This window comes from Staurois parvus, unplaced genomic scaffold (genome assembly GCF_062004578.1).
Source record: "Staurois parvus isolate SC_StPar_1 unplaced genomic scaffold, SC_StPar_1.0 ptg000639l, whole genome shotgun sequence".
NCBI classification, from domain to species: Eukaryota; Metazoa; Chordata; class Amphibia; order Anura; family Ranidae; genus Staurois; species Staurois parvus.
The window spans coordinates 1,579,431-1,601,375 of NW_028318435.1; the positions used below are offsets into that span (position 1 = coordinate 1,579,431).

A 21,945-nucleotide genomic window follows, 5' to 3' on the forward strand; every position below is an offset into this window, starting at 1 on the left:
TCTTAAAAATCAAGTGCACATTAAAATAGAAAGATGAACTGGAAAGATACAATGCATGCACCCCGCACAGGCTTAAAGGGAAAAAAAATGGAAAATTACCATCTGCTTGCTGCAGAACATGGTGCTTCTTACAGTTTTTAATTCCAGTTTTTTTCCCCAGGGTCTTCTTTCAAATCCAGCTGTACTAAAGGAGAAAAGAGTCTAGAATTTGTTCCAATTAATCTCCATTTGCAAAGAATGCGTATTCACAGCCAAAAGTTAAAAGGTAAATTGTTGATGTAAAAAAAAATGTAGGTTCTTAAAGGGAATGTGTAGTGCTTTTGTAGGTAACTTTTTTTTATTTCTTTTCAATTAAGAAAAGGAACATTTAAAAAATGTCTCTTTATAACCATTTAAATATGTAATGTTGAAATGATTATGTTGCATTCTATTTTAGAGCTCACAAGTGGAGCTTTAGTATCCTTTTCATCTCCCACTCTCTCTCTCTCTTTTTCTATCTTTCTCTCTTTCGCTCTTTCTACCCATCCTCTCTCTCTCTCTCTCTCGGCCCTCTCTTCCCCCCTCCCTCTCTCTCGGCCCTCTCTTCCCCCCTCCCTCTCTCTCCCCTCTTTCCCCCCTCCCTCTCCCCCCCCTTCTCCCCCCCCCCTTCTCCCCCCTTCTCCCCCCTCCCCCCCTTCTCCCCCCCCTTTCTCCACCCCTTATCCCCCCTCCCCCCCTTTCTCCACTCCTTCTCCCCCCCCCTTTCTCCACCCCTTCTCCCCCTCCCCCCCATTCTCCACCCCTCCCTCTCCTCCCCTATCTCATTTCTCTCCCTCTCCCCCCTCACACTTTATCTCCATCCCCTCTCTCTCTCCCTCATCTTTCTCTCCCTCATCTTTCTCTCCCTCATCTTTCTCCCCCTCATCTTTCTCCCCCTCATCTTTCTCCCCCTCATCTTTCTCCCACTCATCTTTCTCCCACTCATCTTTCTCCCCCTCATCTTTCTCCCCCTCATCTCTCTCTCTCTCTCCCTCCTCTCTCCCCCCACTCTCTCTCTCTCTTTTTCTATCTTTCTCTCTTTCCCTCTTTCTACCCATCCTCTCTCTCTCTCGGCCCTCTCTTCCCCCTCCCTCTCTCTCGGCCCTCTCTCCCCCCTCCCTCTCTCTCCCCTCTTTCCCCCCCTCTCTCCCCCCCTCCCCCCCCTCTCCCCCCCTTCTCCCCCCTTCTCCCCCCCTTCTCCCCCCTCCCCCCTTTCTCCACCCCTTCTCCCCCTCCCCCCCTTTCTCCACCCCTTCTCCCCCCTCCCCCCTTTCTCCACCCCTTCTCCCCCCCCTTTCTCCACCCCTTCTCCCCCCTCCCCCCATTCTCCACCCCTCCCTCTCCTCCCCTATCTCATTTCTCTCCCTCTCCCCCCTCACATTTTATCTCCATCCCCTCTCTCTCCCCCTCATCTTTCTCTCCCTCATCTTTCTCTCCCTCATCTTTCTCCCCCTCATCTTTCTCCCCCTCATCTTTCTCCCACTCATCTTTCTCCCCCTCATCTTTCTCCCCCTCATCTTTCTCCCCCTCATCTCTCTCTCTCTCTCTCCCTCCTCTCTCCCTCCCTCCTCTCTCTCTCTCGCTCTTCTCCCTTTCTCCTCTCTCTCTCTTCTCCCTTTCTCCCCTTTCTCTCTCTCTCTCCTTCTCCCTCTCTCTCTCTTCTCCCTCTCCCTCTTTCTCTTTCTCCCTCTTTCTCTCCTCTCCCTCTCCCTCTTTCTCTCTCTCCCCCTCTCTCTCCTCTCTCTTTTCTCCACCCCCCCCCTTTTCTCCACCCCCCCCCCCTTTTCTCCCTCTCGCTCCCCTCTCCCTCTCTATCCTTACAATTTGCAAGGTTATTCTAACCTAGCAAAAAATACCAAGGTGCTGAAATGTATAGAGCAGGTGTCTCCAAACTTTTTAAACCAAGGGCCTGTTTACTGTCCTTCAGAGTTTCTGCCCCAACAGTAAGTAAACAGGACCTGAGGCTTGGTGGTCAGTGGGAGGAATTCCCCATCTTTGATGTCAGTGGATGGAATGGTGCCTTATTGTTGGTGTCAGTGGCAAGAATAGTGTAACATATCAATGGGAGGAATAGTTCTTTGTATCAATAGGAAGAAAGAATAGTGCCCCAATGGCCAGATAAAGGCAAGCAAAGGGCTGAAGTTTGGGGATAACTGGTATGGAGGATAGGTACATTCCTGCTGCACATTTTAGCATCCTTGTTCTATTTCAATACTAAGCAGTTCCTTTCTTACCTACCTACTCTCCCCACTCCTATACATTCCTACTGGCCCATAACTATGATGGGCTACCAACAGGCCAGTAGAAAAATGCTAGAGAAGACAGGCAAGCTGTGAACCGGAGGAAATCTTTGCCCAACTAAGCATTTGGGTACAACTCAGGACATTGAAATGTGACTTTATCAATACAAAAAAAACTGCTGACAGCTATAGAAAATTTTCAAGCAGCAACTGGAATCAAAACAGCTATTTAATGCTCTCCAAGAAGCACCATAACTGTGGGCCCAAGTTCATTTGGTTTTCTTTTTTCTGAGATCTATGTAATTCATTACAACCAAAATCCAGAGAGTAACTCAAATGTCAGGTTGGTTGGTTGGTTGGGCTATCAGAAGTGTTTGAGTAATTTCCCCTTTCTCTGTTTGTGTGATGTATCGCTAGCCTTAGACTTCAAGGGAGGATTGAACCTGACTGGTGGCTGTAAGAAATGTCTTTATACTGATGCCTTTATGCATTTAGCATAAAAACACTGAGAAGCCTACAGGGGCTGTTTAAAAATACCTCTTCTGCATTACAAACAATTGATCAAAAAGGTTTCTAAGCTATTCAGGTTAAAAACAAAAAGAAGCCTAAGCAAGACAGTCTGTGTATCCTATATGCATCTCAAGGCTTCATTCTCAGTTATGCCTAAGGCATACCTTTAACGGCCCTGCATTTACTGAAACATGCATTTTGGGTGAATTGACTCTGTAAGGAAACCTATCACAAGTAAACCATTAGAACCATGGGGAGAGATTCATTATACCAGTAGCACAGATATGACAGGCTATTCATGTGATAAGCTAGAAGCAGTTAGGGGCCCCCTGTGCGTGCTAAAGGCAAGGCTTCACAGTTAGCACGCAGCTGGGATATTTACAGTCTGATGTATGATCAAGAATATATCACACTTATATACGAGACAGACCATTCCATTTTTTATGTTTGCATATCAATAATGGAGTTTAGAAGAACGTCTACAGGAGCAGCACACAGCATGTAGAAGCCTATCTCTTTCTCTGTATTTTTGTATTATCCACAGACTCCTAACTTGAAGCTATAAGACCTTGGTGCAGGGAAAAATCATTAGCCTAAAATTCAGCCCCAGGTTCAGGAGACCCATTTTTTGCACCTTGCAGGCTTCTTTACATCCAAAGATAGCAATTCTAGATTTCATCTGCTAATGTTATTTGTTTCAACAATTTGCAACAATAGTGTTGATATTTTTAGTTAAGGGTATTTCAAACTTGAAATGTTTTGCCTGTTTTAAACGGTGTTACTGTTATTATGTTCCCTGTGTTTGTTTGCCTTTTTTTGTAATGATGGGCACACATGTTGTGCCTGCAATTTATAGGGAGATAACTGATCAATCTCCCTATTCATTCACCTAGCTTTTCCCTATTTGCTAAAGAGACAAGCAAGTATTGCTAGTGTAATAAAAGACACATCTTCCAGCTGCATGACGAGTCTTTGAATGCTCTGCCTGCTTGTGTCTGTGTCAGATCTAATTAATATGTAGCTCTCATCTGCACGAGTGCTAGATTTAAATTGCTGTCTGTGCCCCCATTATCAGTGAAAGTAAAAGAAAATCCCACATTTTGGGGTGGTCCCAGAAAACTAATAGGGGGGAAATCTTCCAATGGGTACACAAGTTCTGGTGATTAGGGGGTCCCTAAGGAATTCCCATAATTTGCAGGAATTTCTTCCTACTTCCTGTTTGCCGATGGGACAGAAAGTGAAGGGAAATCTCCGCAAGGGAGACAGACAAAAAAAATATCAGACATGGGTTATAACCCTCCCTTGCTCTTTCCAAAACGAAGAAATAGTTTTGTCTACAATTCTTCTTTAAGGCCAAAATGGAACAGCAGCCAAAATGTGGCTTCTTTTTTAAAGGAACATACAGTGGGGCAAAAAAGTATTTAGTCAGCCACCAATTGTGCAAGTTTTCCCACTTAAAAAGATGAGAGGCCTGTAATTGGCATCATAGGTAGACCTCAACTATGAGAGACAAAATGAGAAAAAAAATCCAGACAATCACATTGGCTGATTTGGAAAGAATTTATTTGCAAATTATGGTGGAAAATAAGTATTTGGTCAATATCAAAAGTTCATCTCAATACTTTGTTATATATCCTTTGTTGGCAATGACAGAGGTCAAACGTTTCCTGTAAGTCTTCACAAGGTTGGCACACACTGTTGCTGGTATGTTGGCCCATTCCTCCATGCAGATCTCCTCTAGAGCAGTGAAGTTTTGGGGCTGTCGCTGGGCAACACGGACTTTCAACTCCCTCCAAAGGTTTTCTATGGGATTGAGATCTGGAGACTGGCTAGGCCACTCCAGGACCTTGAAATGCTTCTTACAAAGCCACTCCTTCGTTGCCCGGGCGGTATGTTTGGGATCATTGTCATGTTGGAAGACCCAGCCACGTTTCATCTTCAATGCCCTAGCTGATGGAAGGAGGTTTGCACTCAAAATCTCACGATACATGGCCCCATTCATTCTGTCCTGTACATGGATCAGTCGTCCTGGTCCCTTTGCAGAGAAACAGCCCCAAAGCATGATGTTGCCACCCGCATGCTTCACAGTAGGTATGGTGTTCTTTGGATGCAACTCAGCATTCTCTCTCCTCCAAACGCGACGAGTTGTGTTTCTATCAAACAGTTCTATTTTGGTTTCATCTGACCATATGACATTCTCCCAATCCTCTTCTGGATCATCCAAATGCTCTCTAGCAAACTTCAGAAGGGCCCGGACATGTACTGGCTTAAGCAGGGGGACATGTCTGGCACTGCAGGATCTGAGTCCCTGGCGGCATAGTGTGTTACTGATGGTAGCCTTTGTTACGTTGGTCCCAGCTCTCTGCAGGTCATTCACTAGGTCCCCCCGTGTGGTCCTGGGATTTTTGCTCACCGTTCTTGTGATCATTTTGACCCCACGGGGTGAGATCTTGCGTGGAGCCCCAGATCGAGGGAGATTATCAGTGGTCTTGTATGTCTTCCATTTTCTAAGTATTGCTCCCACAATTGATTTGTTCCCACCAAGCTGCTTGCCTATTGCAGATTCAGTCTTCCCAGCCTGGTGCAGGCCTACAATTTTGTTTCTGGTGTCCTTCGACAGCTCTTTGGTCTTCACCATAGTGGAGTTTGGAGCGTGGCTGTTTGAGGTTGTGGACAGGTGTCTTTTATACTGATAACAAGTTCAAACAGGTGCCGTTGATACAGGTAATGAGTGCAGGACAGAGGAGCCTCTTAAAGAAGAAGGTACAGGTCTGTGAGAGCCAGAAATCTTGCTTGTTTGTAGGTGACCAAATACTTATTTTCCACCATAATTTGCAAATAAATTCTTTCCAAATCAGCCAATGTGATTGTCTGGATTTTTTTTCTCATTTTGTCTCTCATAGTTGAGATCTACCTATGATGCCAATTACAGGCCTTTCTCATCTTTTTAAGTGGAAGAACATACACAATTGGTGGCTGACTAAATACTTTTTGCCCCACTGTAGCTTTATTAAGGGCTGTGGTTTGTCACTGAAGATCTAGTCATTAATTATTGAAAGATGGACCCTTTTTTACACCAGGGAATGCTATCATGTTATCACTTTCTGCCCTAGCATGACAACACTTACTCATTTCAGCAGCAGTGTTGTCACCAGGGGCGGACTGACAACTCATGGGGCACCCGGGCAAAAGGGGATCATGGGGCCCTGTGTCCTTGCCCAAACTCAAGAAAGCCTATGAAAAAGGTACCAGGGGCATCTCATGGGGCCCCCTACTGACCCCGGGCCCGCGGGCAGTGCCCGAGTTTCCAAATGGTCAGTCCGCCCCTTGTTGTCACCCTTTCCTATGCACTCTTGAGTTGGATTACAAACAACCATGGCAGTACCCAGTGTGCTGGCAAATTCTGTGTAGACACCGCAATAAAATTCTGATGTTCAGCTGCTGCTGGAGTGTGCACGTGTTCATGAGAATGGGTTTGAATGGGAACATATAACACAAACATACAGAAAGTTTTTCTCAAATTTGAATGCAAAAGTGGAAATATGCTTTAAGACTCTGTAAACCATACAAAGAATGCTAAAACTGGGTTGTCAAGTTGAATATCCAACAAGTATCAACTTTACCCTTCTACCAGATATAAGCATCCAAAGAGGATGGACTGCAATCAGTAGAGTTTGCACAGTGACAGTTCAGTGAAGGGAGATATTCCTTTTATACATCTCAAAGAAGGGGTTTGATGCAGCTCTGCATTTTAAAAAACAACTCTGAAAATTACCTTTGGCATTGATTGGACACTGCATGAATTGTAACAAGAACTTGCTTGTCCTGTTAGCGAATAGGGACATGCTAGGTTAATTAATATATGGATTTAGGGAAATTGATCAGCCATGACACTGCAAACTGCAGCTACAATGCTTCAGCCCATCTTTACAAGGCAAGGCAGACAAAGGGAATATAACTACTCTGATACCTAGTTAAAACAACAAAACAAGTGTACAATGCCTTTAACAGTGGGAATTATTAGCCCCCAGGAGTGCAGACCTCAGCCTAGCACACGCTTTTTTGAAAGCAAATTGTAATAATTGAGTGATGTTATTTTTAGATATATAAGAATACACAGATTGATCTTTTTTACATTTTTAGGAATAAATATGTTGCATACAGTATGTGCTGCTGTTGGAAGTTATTTTGTTGATTGTATAATGGCCCAGTTTGAGATTTCCCACACTGATTGTACTCTATAGAGGGCAAGACCTATTCTCAGGCTTAGAAAGGGAAGTAGGGCAGCATGAAAGCGCTGTGAAAAGAAGAACAATTTCTCTTCACAGAGAGATGTCTCAGGAAAGCTATAAAGGGTGAGAAACATAGATCCTTGGTACACAGCGTGTTGAGAGCGGTCAGCTGGGAGGAGTGACTTACACATACTTAGACAAATGATGCTGCCCCAGACAGTAATCGAGCAAGCCTTCAGTTTATTGTGCTGTGTTTTCACATAGCCTTGGAACCATGCTTCAATTTTATATACCCATTTCTACAAAGTCTTATAAAGAGTCTGTGGAGTAAATCACTATATCCAGCAGCCCGGCACAGACCCCTATGTAGAATGAACTTCTTTCTTTCTTGTAATTTCCCAGTATCTTTCACTAAGTTTAATCAAGGCTTGTGTAGCGGGGAAACTAATGCTGCACAAAGAACAAAATGACAAAAATGTAAATCTATAATGAGGGAATCTTTAGTAAAAGAAACAAGCCTGTTTTGCTTCGTCTCCTGCTGACAGGCAAAATAACCTCCAGTTTGCATGGTGTGGCTCTGATTGTACTGAGTTCTTCTCTTCATCTTCATGCATTATGCAAATGACATGTAAGAGGAACAGGAGCTGTGAGTGTCATAAAGATATGATCGCTCTCTGCAGCACTCAGAACATATCGCTGGGAGAAGAAAGCACCTGTCAAGCTGGAGATGGTACATTTGCAGTGTTTTATAATACATGACAAAAGTTGTTGATGGTTACATTACTCTTTAGACTCCGAACCGTAAAATGTTGTGGCATGTTTATATCCAGTGGCTTGATAGAAGGTAGTTATTTGTGTTAAACTAATGATAATGCATCCTCAAGGGTACTTTACTAGATGTACCGTTCTGTAACCGCTAAATGCTGCCACAATGCCCTCGATATGACAGTAGAATAGCACGCCCTGGCTGTAAGTAAATACTAATCAGTAGAGGAGGATTTCTTGTTGTTTGATTGGCCACAGCTGGTCAGTCTGATGTCTGTAGAATATGGTTTTGATTGCAGGAACCCAGTCAGCAACAGCTTGGCTGTCAATATTATGACTGTTCTAAACTACCGAAATGTAATATCTAATTGAGGAATAACGATTGCTGCAAATTATAGTCATTTTTTTGCCATGTTATTAAACCATTTTTTAATTTGTCGACAAAATGGCATAAAAGCTACCACAGAATGAAAAGAAAAATGGACGGATCATATTAACCTAGCAATGTATATAGATCTGTAGCTCCAACCCGCATACCAGCATCCTTCGTTACATAATTACAGGAGGTGTCAGCTGGACTGCATGAACTGACACTGCACTGTTTCAAGTCACAATCCACATACTGTCCACAGAGAGACATCTACAAATTTGATGTGGTTTCCAGCTACTTCCATAGGGATGAATTGCACCAAACTTAAAGCGGTAGTAAACAGCCACAAAAATAGAAAAAAACAAAATCAGGTCCCCTGCAGGTTTTTATTCATAACCCCTTCACGCCTAAGGGTAACACACATCTTAATGCCTAAGCACAATTTTGCAACGTTAAAATGTGTTAGTACATATCATCACAACTACTTTGTACATCCAGGCGAATTATATCACGTTTTTTTCAGGATAAATTGGGCTTTTATTTGGTGGTAAATGATAATGGATATCTCCTGATTTTTTTGTATTATCAAAGGAAAACTGGCCCAAAACAGTAAAAAAAATATATATTTTTTAATTTAGCTGTGTGTTTCTTGTTACTACCATAACCTACCACCAAAGAATAACCCAAAATAAAATTTTCAGTTCTTGATGATTGCAGTGATCCCGTATATGTGTATGTTATTTGTTGTTTGTACCCATAGTACAGCCAAGCATAGTGCGCTTTTTGTTTTTTGTTTACCTGAAACACACTGACACTAACTGATAGTAATACAATTTTGTTTTTGTAAATCCTGACCTTTTGACCTTGACCCTGACCCAAACACTTACCTTGGCACTGATCTAGATCAAACCTTGATCTAGGTATTTTTTCTTTTCTTTTTTAATATTTATTTATTTATCTTTTTCTTTTGTTTTTTTTTTTTTTAACAAACATTTTTTTCCCCTCTATGACAGGAGCTAGAGAGATACAATGTATCTCTCTCCTCCATTCATAGAGAGAAAAAAAAAAAACAAGGGGCCAGGCTGTACATTGACTGATCACTGTGATAGCCAATCAGAGGCTATCAGAGTGATCATGTGATTGTTAGAATGGGACCCGGGGCTCTCATTGACACCCCGGTTTTTGTGCTGGGAGTGAGCTGTGCGGCGCGCTCCCAGCACAAAGACAGGTACGCAAATATGTGGCCCCACGAAAAAAAAAGCCCAGTTCTGTGAGGCCACATTTTTGTGTGACGTCGGTATCAAGGGGTTAAAGTACTAGTATGCACTACATACTAGTACATTATGACAAGCTTGCCTACACATGGAGCTCTCCAGCGCAGCGCCATCATGGCTTCCCGTGCTTCAGTTTCCACCCAGTCTTCCTTCTGGGATCAAGGGCTCCGGCTTTATGAATGGCCGGTGCCGCGATGCCATCACTACCTCGCGAGAGCTCTAAAGATATGGCATGGTATGCCATCCCTTCAGAATGCATGCACTGGTGGTGTCACTTGCTGCTTTCTTTGTGAACATCTCCTAAATAGTGCAAGTTTAGGAGATATTCACTGTACCTGCAGGTAAGCCTTACCTATAGCTTACCTATAGGTACAAGGTAAAAGGGGACTTTACTTCCACTTTAAAACCATATTGGTAATAAATTAAAACCAATCAAAAAGACACAAGTGTAAATGGCTCTCAAAACTGCACTTTATTAGTTAGACAGCATATTGCCTAGCATTGTATTAGTGCAGGCGGGCTGATGACAGCCTTTCAAAACAGAAATGACATTTGGGCTTGAGAAACTGAGCTGCTTTTCACTAATACCATACTCAAAAAAGCATCAATTTGATGTTTTTAGCATTGTTCTTCAAAATGTTTGTTTCATTTTAGAAGCAGTAAAAAATAAAAGTCTGCTTTAATTGACACTAGCCATTTCGCATTGTCCCAGATAAATAAAATGTATCATTATAAAATGTATTATATTCTGTAGCATTCGAAAGAAAGACAGATAAAGGCAGCAGATTTTATATGATAAAGTTTTTTCTCAACACATAATTCAAGCCACACTCTCAAGTCCTTTATGACAGTGGTCTATAAACTGCAGCCCATGGGCCAGATGTGGCCCTTTGCTAGCCTTTATCTGGCCCTTCGGGCACCTGTCCACTGACACTAATAATCGGCGACCATTTCTTCCACAGACACCAAAGATGGGGCACTATTGCTCCCACAGGCACTAACGATGAAGCACTATTTCCCCAAGAGACACCAGTAATGGGGCACTTTTCCTACCTTGAATGCCAACAATGGGGCATTATTCCTCCCACTAAAACCAACAATTGAGCATTATTCCTCCCGCTAAAACCAACAATGGGGCATTATTCCTCCCGCTAAAACCAACAATGGGGCATTATTCCTGCCACTAAAAGCAAGGATGGGGCATTATTCCTCCCACTAAAATCAAGGATGGGCCATTGTTTACTTCAACAGATGCTGAGGCTTTTTTTTACGCCCACTGGGCACAGTCTGACCCCCCAAAGCCTAAAGGACATTAAACTGGCCCTTTGTTTAAAAAGTTTGGAGACCTCTGATTTATGACACTGGAATATAATATACTGCACATGCATTACTGACAATACCACATAATCAATATCAGCACTAAAAATATAATGCAGTTTATCTGCTGCCACCACACATGGTATGAGACATAGGAGCCCCAAATAGCAATAGCAAACCTGAATGGCTCAAAAAAACACACTAGGTCTTATTTTCGGGGTAGGTCTTATTTTTTAAATGTCCAGGTGTGGACGGGGTGCAGAGATGAGCTGCAGGCAGTTGTGGATGAGGGTTACTATGGAGAGAGCTGGTTGATGACAGTTGTGAGCTGCTGAGGTGTTGCGGAGGTGTTGCAGAGGTGACTTGACAGGTGAGTTTCAGACGGTACAGATATTTGCAACAGACAGGGTGAAGGGGTGAGTTGCAAACGGGGAATGCAGAGGTGAGCTGTGGCCAGGGGGTGCAGAGCTGATCTGTGGCCAGGGGGTGCAGAGCTGATCTGTGGCCAGGGGGTGTAGAGCTGAGCTGTAGCCCCCCTGCTGCAGCTCACCTATGCACCCTGTCTGCAACTCACCTGACTCAATTTACGTCTGCAACACCTGACTGCAGCTCACCTTTTCACATCCCCCCTCCCCCTCCACTGCCCACATATGGTTAGCTAGTTTTGCAAAACACATCTGTCAGCAGTTGGCCCCTGTCTATAGTAACTCCCATTTTGGGTAGTGTCTTTCCACACAGTGCACCAAGCGCACTTACCGCTCCGCATCTTCCCCACTGGCCGGTGATCACCCCTGGGGCATCGGCTTCCATGCATTAGGATGCAGGAGGAGATGCCCCGCCCCTAAACACACTGCGGTGGTTTGTTCTATTGTGATACTTCCATGGTATCTTGGCCAGATCTAGGGGGGTGCTGGGGTGGGCTATGCCCCCCCAGATATCAGTTGTGGCCACCCAGGCAACCTGTGGATGATGTCCATCAGTTGAAGCTATGTGTAGCGGCTGGCTGCATCTATCAAGTCTAGTGTGACAGACCCCAGCCAGCACACTCCCCCTCCCCTTCATGGACAGTAGAGAAGACACAGATGTGCACCTCCTCCCCCCACCCCTCTCCTTGTGCCTGCTCCGCCCCTCTCTTCATGTCTGCCCCGCCCACACTGCAATTCTTAACCAGGGCTGTACTTGAGAAGATGTGTGGGCGGGAAACTTGAAGTACTACAGCCGGCAACTACATGGTGGCTGCAAGATTGGAGCCTCTGCCTGAGCCACTAGACCAGCATGGAGTGAGTGAGTTGAACTCTGCCCAATGCTGAACTCTCCTCCTCTCCTTCCCTTCTCTCCCCCTCCCCCCTCCTTCATGTCCAGTTAACACTCAGAGACAGATTTAGTAGTATTAGGTATAGCTGGCAATCTGCTAGTTGGCTAAACTGCTGGGGTTTTCACCCACACCTTTGTGATGCTTCTGTTTTATCACCTTTCTGCCCAACTCCAGAATGGCTTCAGGGGCCTGTTTACATGAGCATTGGTCTCTGAAGAGCGATCTGCAATCAGATCTCTCTTCAGATAGCATTTGGCAGGCAGTGAGGAGGTGTTGTTTCACCTCCTCACCACCTGCTTTAACCCCTAGAATCGCACACTAGTGCACTGGAACCGCATACATTGCACGCAGTTGTGGGGTGCTTGCATTCACTCGAATGGGTCATGTTCAGCAGGCACTGTGCCCCCAAAATGCAAAAGAGTATATAATTCCTGCCACAGCCACAAAGCAAAACATCATAATGGCACCATGTGTACACCCCCAGCCTTGTGTTGCCAACCATCCATAAATTTATAGACAGTTTGTATAAAACAGGCACTTTTCTCTTGTCTATAAATGTTCACAGGAGAAAAATGCCCATAAAAACCAGCTTGCCATGGGCTCTGAGCTGTGCATGCACAGTACTGCAGCCAGCCAATTAGAGAACTGGGTGTGCACCTGTGCAGTGACATCATGGCACTTTTTAGGCATGGCTTATATTCATACCCCCCCATCACACAAGGTGAGGCTGAGCCCAGCAGTTCCTTGATTGACTTGCTTTGGAACTGTGCATGCACAGTTCAGAGCCCACAACAAGGGCATTTGTTTTTTTAAAGCATTTTCCTGCCAGCTGTCCACCGGTGGTTAAAGTATGTTTAAAGGGATCACTCTGCCAAACTCTGATGTAAAAAGGGGACTCTGCAAGAATCTGATGTAAGGACCACTCTGCAGATTCTGATGGAAAGGGACACTCTGCCAGACTCTAATGTAAGAAGGGGACTCTGCCAGAATCTGATGTAAGGGGACACTCTGCCAGACTGTGATGTAAGAAGGGGACTCTACCAGAATCTGATGTAAGGGTATACTCTGCCAGACTGTGATGTAAGAAGGGGACTCTGCCAGAATCTGATGTAAGGGGATACTCTGCCAGACTCTGATGTAAGAAGGGGACTCTACCAGAATCTGATGTAAGGGGATACTCTGCCAGACTTTATTGTAAGAAGAGGACTCTACCACAATCTGATGTAAGGAGATACTCTGCCAGACTTTGATGGAAGAAGTGGACTCTACTAGAATCTGATGTAAGGGGATACTCTGCCAGACTCTGATGTAAGAAGGGGACTCTATCAGAATCTGATGTAAGGGGATACTCTGCCAGACTCTGATGTAGGAAGGGGACTCTATCAGAATCTGATGTAAGGGGATACTCTGCCAGACTCTGATGTAGGAAGGGGACTCTATCAGAATCTGATGTAAGGGGATACTCTGCCAGACTCTGACCACCTCTGGTGTAAGGTGGTGGCACTCTGGGGACACTGATGTGAACGTGGCACTCATCCTAACTGTTGCACTTCATATATTGTTTTGTATATTACTTACACCTAACCCCTGTACTCTGTACATTATGCATTAATATACAGTAAATAAACCTGACCAAGGTGTTCTTTGTCTCAACAGTTGCTGGTTTTAATGAAATTCTTCCTTATGGTAGGCTCAGTATGGCAGTCCATACATTAGTCATTTTTTGTTCAACAGTGGGGTTGAAAAAAAAAACAATTCGATTCCCACATCTACACATTCGATGTGGATGCGGAAATCACTCCCACTGTTGTATTGTGTTCTGACAGCAACTGATAAGTGCTGCCAGCTATAACTGGCGATGCTGATCGTGTGGAACTTTTCCTAGAGGCTGGTTGTACAGAAGTCAATCGGTACACTGCCCTACAAACTGCTGATTCCTGCCCTCTGCTCTGCTAACTCCTATCCTCTGACCTGTTGACCTCCAGTACACTCCACTATTGATTCCTGTTTTTGTACACTGCCCTGCTGACCTCATATCCCCTGCCCCCCTGACATTTTTACTGCACCCCCATATCATACTGGCTAGATCTGGCCTTGCGTGGTATATGTGTTTGCTGGAAAAAAAATAATTTTTACTACATAAAATATGATAAAAAAAGCCATGTAACCAAGTTACTAAGGTGCTTTCCTGTCCTCTTGGTATTCTGTGAATAAGGGATTGCATGGTACATATCCATATCCATCCACTGTGAGTTGCAGGTTGCCTTATTTGTAATTCTAGGATCCCGAACATACACCGCCCAGATCAGCATATTGCTGTGGCGTGCACAGCCAGGTGTTTCTGAAAAGGCGCAGACAGAAAGCCTGTCCAAATCAATGACAGGCTGAGACTGTTCACGGTTGATCACATGTACAGTAATCACACATGGAGCAATTTACCTGCATTTGATGGATGTGCACTACTGAACACAAACTGTCTCCGAATGGAGTGCACATTCTTCCTTATGCAGGCCATAGATGGATCATTAATCATCCAATTTTCGTACCGTTACTGGATTAGTTCGTCGGCCGTTTTTGTGTATTTTGCACTTTCAGATTATCGCTTATGTTGGGAAATTTGCAGCCGATTTGGACGAACGGCCAATTTTCCCGGCAATGATGGCCAAATCAGACGATCGTTTTAACAATAAAAAATCTGCGCATGAGCTGTGACCTGAAAGGGACAGAAGTTATGGGGTTAACTTTATGATTTAGTCGCACGATTTTTTTATTCGTTGGTGTTAACGTTGGCCGAACGAACGACCAATTTTTCGTTTATCGTTCGAAAAATCGGCCGATGTTCAACCTTTCTATGGCCTGCATTAGCCAGATAATCACTTCAAGCAGGATTACATATAAACAGCCGTGGACTACATCAGCCTGTTATTGATTTGTACAGGCCTATGCTGCACGGCTGATTGGAAACACCTGGGCGTACACACCGCAGAAAAACGCTGATCTGGCCGGTGTGGCCCTAATCATCTATATGTAGAAGTCTGCTGTGATAAGTTGTGTTACAAAATTATACAAGGGGTTATTTTTGCTTTTTTATAATAATAAATAAAGACTCATAAGATTGCTAAATGGTCTAGTTGAGGTTCCAGTACTTATAATTCGCATCATTTACCTAAAAATGTGTATGCAAACCAAAGTTTTTAGTTTGCTTAAGCAAAACTTTCATTGCTGCATTTTAAGTTTTCCCATTTTAGGATTTTGCTGCCTGTCTCAGCATCTTGCTTTTCTGAAAGACCAAAGGCAGTCTTGTACATAATGACAAATATGCATACTTAGCAATGTCTCATTTACATTTAATTAATGCATAATTCAAACATTTCTTTACTAACTGAGCAAACTATAACATATTGGTTCACGCCGTGATGCAAAATAAAGATGTAACTAGGGATCTGGTGACTATTAAAATCTAGTTAGACATACTTTCAGCAGAAGATTAACTAGCTATATCCCAACGTTCAGGCCCTCCTGGCTCTGGTTAATTAATCACTTGCTAGTAATATAGATGCATTCTCTCTATTTCATTGACTAAGGACTTATTCTTACTTTGCTGGCTGTGCTCAGAATAAGTGCTTATATATTTTTTTTTCCTCTAGATGCCCTCTATGATGTCATTACCACTGGAGCCCCAGCAGCACATTCTCAGGGATTTAAGAGTGGCGGCCTCAGGAGACTTCTCACTAGATTTGAGACAGAAAAGCGAAAGTAAGTAATTAGAACTCAATAAACAGCACAGTTTATAGAGCAAATGCAAAATTTTGCTTATGGTTCCATGCATTTTAGGTTTACTTTTGATCATCTACTGAGTGTGCAAATATTATGTTGGGTAAAAGTTGTTTACTGCAAGCAAATATCTGATATCTATTAGGCTAACCTTGTTTTTTTGGTACCTAAAAAGCTTAAAAGCAAGCACTAGGCTTTGACTTTTATTAAGCATTTTAGAGAGTGTATTTGTATTTGTCTTTGAAATATTCTTCTGTGGTCTTCAAATGTTTGTGCGTGCTTTTTTTTAAATTGTGAATTTGCAGGAGATTCCGGGAAAACAGCTGGCCTCACATGTTATGATCTGATTGTACAGTTGCTATACAATCGACTTTTAATCTGATTGTATCATCCTCTTTTGATCTATGTACTTCAAGGGTCTGTCTTTTTGATTCAAATGTAATGGATTTCTTTGGTAGGTTCTAAAACTACATAATTTGGTAAATCCTGAAGCAGATTTAATAGAGATTTAAAAAACAGATTATAATGTTTGTGGTCATCTTTAGATTTTCTAACAAGTATGTAATTTTAGTGCCTATGTAAATGACCAATTTAATTTATATACAGCCAGGAAGGGCTTCATACAACATAGCTTTCAAAGACAAGGAAAAGAGAGTTGAGCTTGATGTAGGTACACCTATCTAGTACCTATAAAGAGTGCAAATGGCCAGAAACAATATACCTAATGAAGTGACTGGTCTTCGGTAATAAAAAGAGATTAAACATACGTTGTACCTGTTTTTTTGCAGTATTCTCTTCTTTACATTTGTTTAAAGTGCAGAATTTATTAAACTTATCTGACAGTGCAGAAAAAAAGGGGGTGGAGAGATGAAATCACACACTGCAGAACTCAGTGAGGAGAGCTCTGAGAGCTGATTGGAGGGACACCCCCCTCACCCCACACAGCTCACAGGAACAGAGCTAAGACTGTCACTCTGCTGAAGGTCCCTCCCTTGTCAACATTTTTTTCTTCATGTCATGAGAACTTATCAGAAGGGACTCATGCTGATAGCAGAGAGACGAAGGAGCAGACAGAAATTACACTCCTAATTGAGACAAGTGTACACTATAAAGGGATATGCTCTGTCCATATTTCATGTCTGAGGTTTACCACCACTTAAAGGCACCTGTTGTGTGCCTTGTTACACAACCACCCACACCAGACTGAACCATTCACAAAAAAGATGATGGATTTATCAATACAGGATCTCTTGGTCAAATTCTGACCTAACCATCTGCAATGTACACCAAATGTTAAGATTTTTTAAACTGGACAGCATTGTCATACAATTTTGGTGATCTTCATGCCTTCTGTAGCCTTTTTTAGCTGATGAAAGTGGATTCTGGCAGCTATAGCCTATCCTCATCAAACTTTTGTGTTTAGAGATTACCTTTTGCACTTGTAAAGAGTGGTTCACTGAGTAGTTGTGACCTGTTAAGTTAAAAACAAGTCTGACTATTTTCCACTGACTTCTCTCATTAGCAACATGTTTACCACACAGTTCTGCCATTTATTGCACAGATTTTGTTTTCCCAGCCATTCTCTCAAAACTATAGCGGACTTAGTTTATGAGATGAGATTTGTTTGTTTGTACTGCAAGCTACTGAGTTATGCAGGCCATAGACGGGTCGAGAATCGGCCGATTTTTCTTTAAAAAAATGAAAAATCGGTCGTTCAAGTGGCCGACGTTACCAGCAACGGTAAAAAAAAATCGGCCGATTTTCATCGCATCTACAGCTGGCAAAAAGTGTCCCTGCAGAGAGCTCCGCTATTTCTTTGACAGTTCCTTGACATTTATAGCGGTTGCAACAATGTATCTATTTGTATCCATTTCGGATACAGATGTTTTTATTCGGAAACAAAAAGATACATTGTTGCAACCGGTATAAATGTCAAGGAACTGTCAAAGAAATAGCGGAGCTCTCTGCAGGGACACTTTTTGCCGAACTGGAATTCCTCTTCTTCTTCATCCTCTTCTTCTTCATCCTCTTCTTCTTCATCCTCTTCTTCATCTTCCTCTTTTTCATCTTCCTCTTCTTCATCTTCCTCTTCTTCTTCATCTTCCTCTTCTTCTTCATCCTCTTCTTCTTCTTCATCCTCTTCTTCTTCTTCATCCTCTTCTTCTTCTTCATCCTCTTCTTCTTCTTCATCCTCTTCTTCTTCTTCTTCATCTTCTTCTTCTGCATCTTCTTCATCCTCTTCTTCATCCTCTTCTTCATCTTCTTCTTCATCCTCTTCTTCATCTTCTTCTTCATACTCTTCTTCTTCATCCTCTTCTTCTTCTTCTTCATCATCATCCTCTTCTTCTTCATCCTCTTCTTCTTCTTCATCTTCTTTTTCATCCTCTTCTTCTTCCTCCTCTTCTTCCTCTTCCTCTTCATCCTCTTCTTCATCTTCACCCTCTTCTTCTTCCTCTTCTTCTTCATCCTCTTCTTCATCCTCTTCTTCTTCATCCTCTTCTTCTTCTTCATCCTCTTCTTCTTCTTCATCCTCTTCATCCGCTTCTTCTTCTTCTTCATCCTCTTCTTCTTCTTCTTCATCCTCTTCTTCTTCTTCTTCATTCGCTTCTTCTTCTTCTTCTTCATCCTCTTCTTCTTCATTCGCTTCTTCTTCTTCTTCTTCATCCTCTTCTTCTTCTTCTTCATCCGCTTCTTCTTCTTCATCCTCTTATTTTTTTTCTTCTTCTTCATCCTCTTCTTCTTCATCATCCTCTTCTTCATCCTCTTCTTCTTCCTCTTCTTCCTCTTCTCCTTCATCCTCTTCTTCCTCTTCCTCTTCCTCTTCTTCTTCTCCTTCTTCTTCTTCCTCTTCCTCTTCTTCTTCATCCTCTTCTTCTTTTTTCTTCTTCTTTTTGTTTTCCTCTTGCAGGTCACTGCTCATGCGCAGATTTTTTTATCGGTAAAAGATCGGCCGATTTGCCCATCATTGCCGCGAAAATCGGCCGATCGGCAAAATTGGCCGATTTTTTTCCAACTTTACCGATAAAAAAAATCTGCCAAAATACCGAAAAACGGCCGAACATTTAGCCCACTAACGATCCGAAAATCGGCCGATTTTATTTTCGGCCGAAAAATCGACCCATCTATGGCCTGCATTAAAATCTTAGGCCCCAAGTACACTGGGTGTTTAGTCCAGATGCATGAGACTCCATCATTTGGTGTGGGCAGAAGGCATGGGGGCAACAGGCACGCAGCCCCACTGTCAACAGCCTTTAAACTTTGAGAGGTTGACAGCTGCTGCAGCTGGATGGGGCTGGATAGTGTACTTAATGGTACTTACAGTATGTTTAGGGCAGAATGTGGCCAAGGGTGACTGCCTGGAACGCAAGATATCTGCAGCAGTGGGGGTTGGATGGTGCACCAGTGCCTTTTGCCCACATCTAAACAATGTAGCCTTATGCACTGGGGTAAATGTCCAGTATGCATTGCGTCTAAAAGACTGCTGGCAGCAAGGTTGTATGGTGGACCCATGCTCTCCACCCACACCCAAATGCTTGAGCCTCATGCATCTGGGGCTAAACACCCAGTACTTATGGAGCCTTATTCATCATGCAAAATGTATACAGGGGAATTTAGTAAAGGTCCTGTGCCACTTTTCCAGCGTTAAAAGCCATCGTTAACGCATCGCACTATACTTAATAACCATTTGCACCACTTTTCTTCGTATCTGTGAGCCTAATTCAGCTAGTTTTAATTTGAGACACTCAAATTTAAATAATAATAGTTTGTCTCTTGCGAAACTGGAGCTAATTAGTCCCAACTCTCTTTTGGAGCACAGAGAGATGGAGGGCAGGATGGATCCACAAAGATGTGTACGCGTGTAAAGGTCTGTTGAAAAAAATAAAGATTAATCAGATTGGGATTTGGTCTAGTCTACTGAGTGTCAGTGTTAGTGTCAGTTAGTGGCAGTGTTATTGATAGTGTCATTAGTGTAATTTAACCACTTCAATACTGAACACTTTCACCCCTTTCCTGCCCAGGCCAGTTTTCAGATTTCAACCCTGTCACACTTTGAATGACAATTGCTCAGGCATGCAACACTGTACCCAAATTAAATTTTTATCATTTTTTTAGACTGATAGAGATTTCTATTGATGGTATTTAATCATCACTGTGTTTTTTTTAATTTTGTTTTTCTATAGAAACGTAAAAATACAGAAATTTTTGAAAGAGCACATTTTTCTTAATTTCTGTTATACAGTTTTGCAAATAAATAACCTTTCTTAATGAATTTAGGCCAAAATATATTCTGCTACATGTCATTGATAAAAATAACCCAAATCCATGTATATTATAAAAATTATAGCGTCTACAAACTATGAGATAAATATTTGAAAATTGATCAGTCCTGATGTACTGACAGCCTATCTCATTTCTTGATGCCCTTTTTATTTGCACTAACATACAATTTTTAGGACAAGCTTTCAGTGTATGCCCCCTTCTTCAAATTCCAAGCAGTACTAGTACTGCTTGGACCTTGAAGAAGGGGACATACCCTGACAGCTTGTCCTAAAAATTGTATGTTAGTGCAAATAAAAAAAGTATCATGGACAGTACTCAATTGTTTCAAGTGCACTAATACAGCTACAATCACCTCAAGCTTGAAATGCCAGGACAGTACAAATACCCCCATAATAACCCCTTTTCAGAAAGTAGATACCCCAAGGTATGTCATATATATATATATATATATATATATATATATATATATATATATGTGTATATATATATATATATATATAATTTTTTTTTACATACTGTCACCAGAGCAGTACAGCATCATCATATGACTGGTATGGCAGTGATATTGACTGGTGACAATATGTTAAAAATATATATATATATATATATATATATATATTCACTTTTCTTTTTTTTCTTTCAATTTGTTCAGTTGATGATGTATTATTTATTAGGCTTAAGTTGTTGAGACTATCTTCAATAGGAATATTATCTTCAATAAGAATAATTTCACTACGATTGGAGTCAATAATATTCTTTTGAAGACGTTTTTTCAAATAGGGATTTTAATGACTGTCGAACACCAGTTAAAGCAGCATCACTCCAAATGGAAGCACCAATGCTAGTCCTCCTCAGAGATACGTACGTCAGTTAGAGTAGCATCACTCAAAATTGCAGTGCCAGTTCTCTACAGAAATGCATATGTCAGTTAGAACAGCATTGTGCCAAATTACAACAGGAGGATTAGAGAGCCAGTTTCCCTCAGAAAGAGCCATGCGACATTCAGACCAGCATTGTGCCAGAGTGAAATAGAGTGGAAGTGTTGGAACTGAAGACCCTATAATGATTGATAATGGGTTGCCAACCTAGTATTATGTATAGGATAAATGCCCCAAAAATCATAGATGGCTAAAAAGTTTTTTTTATAGACAATATCAATGCAGAACTCCCCACAGTGATAGGGTGGTATTGTTGTAGGCAGCATTCCTACTTGGTGTATGTTTGTTAAGCTGTATTGCATAAAGTAATTTGAATTGCAGTAACTCATGTCGCCATGTTTTTTAAAAATGTGCTTTACAGTGTTTTGTAATTGAATAGGGTTGAATGTAACCTCAAAGGTACTGGATTTGTCACAATGCACAGCAGCTTCCTACTTTCTCCCAGTATTTTGCCAGAGTTGCAGTTTGAACAAGCTCTAATACATTAGTAATGATATTGTATATCACCATGCAACTGTAATGGCTCAGTTCACATCATGCTGCAGTGTGATGTACAACGAGATCAGTATTATATACATGGCAATCTGTGCTCCTTGTGAAACCTCAATAAATTCATTTTCAATTGTGCATCATGTTTCCATGTGATAAAAACATTGACTTGCTAATACTAAACTACAAAAAAACAACACTGGTTTTTACATGCAATTATTTTTTCCTACATGGGCATTACAGACAACCTTAAAACAGGACTCCAAACAAATAGCTAAATACTCAGATGAGATACATACATGCCAATGGGTTTCTGTCCATCCAGTCCTGAGATTTGCACAGCTTTGCCACACATCACATTCAGGTCTGGGAGGGAAGGAAACCTGATTTTTGCTTTACTGCAGTTAGTAACACTTATAGGC

The 21,945-nt window shown here is 42.1% G+C and overlaps 1 protein-coding gene across 5 annotated transcripts in view; it reads left to right on the plus strand.

The window, feature by feature from the left end:
* INPP4B (inositol polyphosphate-4-phosphatase type II B) overlaps positions 1 to 21,945 on the plus strand; it is an 823,047-nt gene that overhangs the window by 623,837 nt on the left and 177,265 nt on the right. For all 5 annotated transcript variants that reach the window (XM_089693869.1, XM_089693867.1, XM_089693868.1 and 2 more), the window contains 2 exons: positions 161 to 265; positions 15,689 to 15,797. In XM_089693869.1, the coding sequence (XP_089549995.1) occupies positions 161 to 265; positions 15,689 to 15,797 (214 nt within the window). The remainder of the gene's footprint in view (positions 1 to 160; positions 266 to 15,688; positions 15,798 to 21,945) is intronic.